This window comes from Nicotiana attenuata, unplaced genomic scaffold (genome assembly GCF_001879085.1).
Source record: "Nicotiana attenuata strain UT unplaced genomic scaffold, NIATTr2, whole genome shotgun sequence".
NCBI lineage: Eukaryota > Viridiplantae > Streptophyta > Magnoliopsida > Solanales > Solanaceae > Nicotiana > Nicotiana attenuata.
Genome location: NW_017672147.1, coordinates 50,317 through 55,363, shown reverse-complemented (window position 1 = coordinate 55,363; position 5,047 = coordinate 50,317). Strand labels below are relative to the sequence as shown.

Sequence of the window (5,047 nt, the reverse complement as noted above, 5' to 3'; positions counted from 1 at the left end):
GATGTAAGACAAACAAACGTGGGAATATAGGGAGCTTTCTCGGATCTGATGCGAGAAAGTGTGAGATTAACAACCAATCGAATCTTTGTGGAAAGACAATATTTATAATTTTTCTTGAGAGTCAACTTTTCACGAGAGATCTTATCATATAAAATATTACATTCCCTTCTTCTTTCTGCCTTTTCCTTTATATGGTACATATTCCTTACCTAACATGAAGTACAAGTGCAGAGAATATTCAATGGAATATTCTCCTGAAATATCTTGCTAGAAACTAGCCGTTATGGCCGACCTGAGTCTCCGACCTCGACCCGGATTACTCGGCTCGCCAAGGAGTTCCTTCTATCTCGAGTACGACCTCGGCCTATTCAGCTCTTAGTAATCTACTTTTGAACAAAATTCCTTCGGTCAGATTTCGACCCATACATTACTTTTTCTTTGTTTTTCGCTTCTATCTCTCATTCTCAATTATCACACGAAAAAAACACAGACAATAATAAAAAGTTGAAAGCTACAAGCACCCCTTGTCCCTTTCTTTAGCCACTCGTTTATGGGTCTTTGTTTCAACTTTGACTTGTTTAATTATTTATAAGCATTTCTTGAAACACTTATAGTAAGGTAAGGCTATGCCTATTGGCTATTACCCTATAAAGGTAGGAGAGAGAGACGATGCAATATTTCTTTTTGCACAATTCCTTCTTTACCTACTCCTTTAATACCAGTAATTCATTCTTCTAATAAATAAATGTTTATCCATTACCCTATAGTATAGGGCCTATACTATAGTAGTAAGTCCCCTTTTTAAAGCCCTAGAAATCAAACCCCAGTTGCCAGACTTTGCTTTCTTTCTCAGTAATAACAAGTCACAAGACACTATTTTTACATACATATATCTTTTTTGCCAGTTGCTACTTTACTGGTCTACGATGGAGTACTCTTGTTTGTCAGTGAATGAATGGCTGTAAAGACCAAGTCAGTCTTCTACTTTTTACATCTCTCCTTCACTGCTATGCTCAATTAGAAATAAAGGATTGATTCTTGCTCCAAATTTGATGTCTTTATCTTGGTTTCATTTTTAACTACATATCACTCCCCCAAACCAACACTGTCGTCGTTTTCTTTTTCTTTCTTGAAAATTTTCATATCTTGATACGGCTACATTTTCTGCTTCCTTCTTGTAGTAGCAATCCAACTATAAATTCAGACCAAAAGACAAGGAAACTGTGATATTTAATCTTTGTCTTCCTACTGTGGTTCTCCTCTTCAGTATCAGACTTTGCATATTTTGAAACTTACAGTTAAGTATATTTTCCCCTTTAAAATCGTTACTTTAGATTTGAACTTGGGAACTCTAATTAAGTGGAAACATTTTAGATAAATCATTTTGCTATCCTTCTCTTTTAGCCTAGTGAATTATTGGATTTTGCTTTTCAGTTTATTTGGCAAAATTCTTTTCCCTTTTCGGATTTTGGTTGGTCCAGTCCAGTCCAGCAGATAAGCTACTTTAAATTCAATCATTAGACTCAAGCCGACAGTGCTTAAATTATTATTTATAAAAAGTAAAAGTTTTTTCGATCATATCTGTGACTACATTATTGGTTAAGGGTGTGCTTAATTTACAGCTGAAATAGCTTTTCAAGATTCTCGTAGTCCCTGTTTTGACACGTATTGTGGTTGAGAATTTTATCTTCAAGCTAAGTTCCTTTTTGCTGTGGATTCTTCTTTTGTTTTATCAGAAAAGATTTAGCTTCCCCAACTTCCTGACTAGATATATATTACTCCTTTTTATATTAGTTCGCTGTGTATGTATGAAAATAAATTGGATTATAGTATTAATGTTGGGTGATGTTGAAGTAGGTGGGGATGAACATGAAAAGGAGGTTTTGATTCTTGGCGTTAGGGACAAGATAAATACACTTTGTAACTTTGCAATTTAGAGTGTGGGGTAGATATTTGAAGTCTTTTGTGTGATCGATGGAATCATCATCCTCGTCTGGATCATCTAAGAGGGCAAAAGCACCTGGCAATATTGCTCAAGTAGCTCATTGCTTGGTTGATGGATGTAATGCAGACCTCAGCCAATGCAGAGAGTATCACCGCCGCCATAAAGTTTGTGAGGTCCATTCAAAGACTGCCAAAGTCACCATTGGGGGTCGAGACCAACGCTTCTGTCAACAATGCAGCAGGTAATGCCTTTATTTAAACATACTCACAAGTTAAGATGGGCATTCGGACCCGGTGCCCTAAGCTCCCGCTTCCACGGCTTGAACCCGTGACCTTCTGGTCAAATGACAACAACAAACAATTCACAAGTTTAATGCATTCAAACAAGGAATCACTATTAATAACAAGCCCAGGTTTGAATGCATTAGGGCTGAAAATGTTCAATCCCTGGACGACACATAAATTAGAAGAATTAAGTCTGTTTATTTGTGTCTTGATAGAATGATAATGTTCTTTTTTCCACAGTTAGAATTGTGTTCTTGACCCTTAGTACGCCACATAGTTAGGAAGACGGTAACTCGAGAGGCTTAAGAGGATTACCGGTGTTTGACAAGTCAGAGATTTTTACCAGCAATATAGAATAGAAGTTGCTATTGAGTCCTGTCCAAGTTGATTCTCTGCTTGTTTATTTTTCAGATTCAGATAGTAACTTAGAAAGTTGAAGCTCTGACTATAAGGTTCTCTATACATTTGTCCCATCCCTGATAAAATTTATGATTGGAATTGATTTATGTTGCAGCGTTTATCTCAATCTGATGGTTCCTTTTGTAGGTTTCATTCCTTGGTAGAGTTTGATGATGGAAAGAGAAGCTGCCGGAAACGTTTGGATGGACATAACAGGCGTCGAAGGAAACCTCAGCCTGATTCTATGGCCAAAACTTCTGGATTACTTTTTACTGGCCAGCAAGGTTAGTGTCATTCCTTAATAATCAGAATGCTTTTCTAAACAAAAGGAAACATGAGTGCTTTTTCCCACCTTATTCTAGAAATTGGCTTCCTTTACTTTTACATACCCTTAGTTTTTTATGTTGATTCAAAGAAAACTCAACTGATTTATTTGTAGGGACGAAACTTCTGTCATTTAGCAGTCAACAAATCTTTCCAAGTGCAGCTGCATGGGCTGGCGTAGTCAAAACGGACAACAACATGGTATTATACAACAACCAATCGCATATAAATTGCATGGACAATCAAAACTCGTTCCCTGATACTTCAGCTCGTAGCTACAAAGGAGGAAATCAATTCCAGTTCATGCAAGGCAGTGACCGTAGTCTCCCTGAAGCTTCAATCTGCCAGCCACTTGTTGATCATCCCAATTCTGCAGCAGCAGCAGTTCCTAACAGCGGACAAAAGATCTTCTCCAGTGGATTGAACGAAATTGTGGACTCTGATCGTGCTCTCTCTCTTCTGTCATCAGCACCCGCTGTAACTAGGGAGATTGGTTTTAGTCACATGGTGCAGCAGCCTGCCTCTATCCCCCGGTCCCAGTCACAATCCGTCGTTCATAGCCTGCACTATGGTGGTCTAAGCCAGTACCCTTTTGCTCAAGATTTCAATAGCCAACCTCAAGATTCTGCTGCAGATTCACATGTTAGCAACAACAGCTCTCTGCATTTCCATGATATGTTACAAAATGGACCAGATGGATCATCTACAAGTGGTGGCTGTCAGCAAACGCTAGCCTTTATGTGGGACTAAATAAACTTTCAGGACATCTTAATTTGGTCTTTGTTAACATCAAGAAAATTCCTTCCAAGAAAATGTTATTCCGATTAAGAATGTTTAGCTTCTAATTAGCGACATAATTTCTTCTCTAAAAGGGTCGAATGTCAGCAAGATCCTATCATGAAGTTATTTGTGACAGAGGTTGACTTTGTGTGAAATATGAGTTGACCATTCTATATTCCCCTGACCATTTTATATTCCCTTCGTTATGTTTCTCGCTTGTCGTATACTTTTATTCTCTCAATTGAGATGCCGAATTTTGCATACCATTCCATAAACTTTGGCGGAGCCAAAATTTGAACTTTAGGGATTCTAATATTAACATCACATGTAAGTAACAGATGGTTACGTATATATAAAATTCTCATATTGTTAGCGTATAAAAATTAATTTTTTTTCCCTTTTTGTTATAAGAACTTGATGTTGGGCATATTTCTATATGTTTTGATGTTACTTTATCCATGTTTTAACTGCTTTTTGGTGTTATTTGGTGTTAAAAATGCCAAATATGTGTTAATTACTAGTTTTGTGACTAATTAAGTTATGTGTGATGATTTAGGGTGTTTGGAGTGCAAAAATATGAAGAAGAGATGCTCCAACTAGAGGAGAGGAGGGTGGATGCGTCGCATCCAACCTTGGATAGAAAGGCTAGTTGGTGCACCCTCAGTAGTGAAGTCGGGCCATAGAATCCGCCTTAGCATCCGCACCTGGGACAACAGGTGGAGGAACAAAGGGTGGATGCTCATCCACCCTAGCATGCAAAGCTGAAGAAGTGGAAGCTGAGTCGGATTAGGAAAAGGAAAACTTTGGCCCACGACTTTTTTACGCAATATATAGGCCAAAAACGCTCTTTTAAGGTCATATAACACACTTTTGGACAGAAATTCGACATAGGAGAGCAATGAGTCGCTGTGGAGGCCGAGTTTCATCTTTTCTTCCACCAAACTTAGTATTTGTTATGCTTCTTTATATGATTTGTTGTTTTGCTAACATGTCTATGTGGAGCTAAAACTTCACGTTCTAGGGTTGTGGTTCTTTCATGACATTGTTATTCGGACATTGATTTTGCGTTTTTGATTTATCATATTAGTTTAGTTATTCAATCATGCGCAAAATAATTTAATTGCTTGATCATCAATTGAATACTATCTACGAATCTAGAATTGAACTCGAAAGTAGGAATTTAGATTGCATATAGGATTGAGTAGAGCAAATTCTTGAACCTGGGCATCGGGAGATGGATTCGCGGTTAGGATAGACATATACCTAATTGCCTTACTTGGTTGGTTTACAGGAATTATAAATGCGTTCTTGTTTA

The 5,047-nt window shown here is 37.7% G+C and overlaps 1 protein-coding gene across 5 annotated transcripts; it reads left to right on the top strand.

Annotated features, from left to right (window-relative positions):
* The first annotated feature begins 621 nt into the window (after positions 1-621).
* On the top strand, positions 622-3,922 carry LOC109212052 (teosinte glume architecture 1-like). Of its 5 annotated transcripts, XM_019375670.1 has the most exons (5): positions 622-972; positions 1,182-1,297; positions 1,858-2,186; positions 2,776-2,912; positions 3,068-3,922. In XM_019375670.1, the coding sequence occupies exons 3-5, from the start codon at positions 1,975-1,977 to the stop codon at positions 3,700-3,702; spliced, it is 984 nt and encodes a 327-aa protein (XP_019231215.1). In that variant the 5' UTR covers positions 622-972; positions 1,182-1,297; positions 1,858-1,974; the 3' UTR covers positions 3,703-3,922. The 5 variants fall into 5 exon arrangements, with proteins under 5 accessions (XP_019231215.1, XP_019231213.1, XP_019231218.1 ...); XM_019375668.1 differs by lacking the exon at positions 1,182-1,297; XM_019375673.1 differs by lacking the exon at positions 1,182-1,297 and having other exon boundaries at positions 1,855-2,186.
* The last annotated feature ends 1,125 nt before the right edge of the window (positions 3,923-5,047 follow it).

Coding starts and splice junctions, on each gene's coding strand:
- LOC109212052 (XM_019375668.1), top strand. CDS start 1,975: ATGGAATCATCATCCTCGTCTGGATCATCTAAGAGGGCAAAAGCACCT. Junction 2,187..2,775: donor TTCTGTCAACAATGCAGCAG/GTAATGCCTTTA, acceptor TTCCTTTTGTAG/GTTTCATTCCTTGGTAGAGT. Junction 2,913..3,067: donor ACTTTTTACTGGCCAGCAAG/GTTAGTGTCATT, acceptor ATTTATTTGTAG/GGACGAAACTTCTGTCATTT.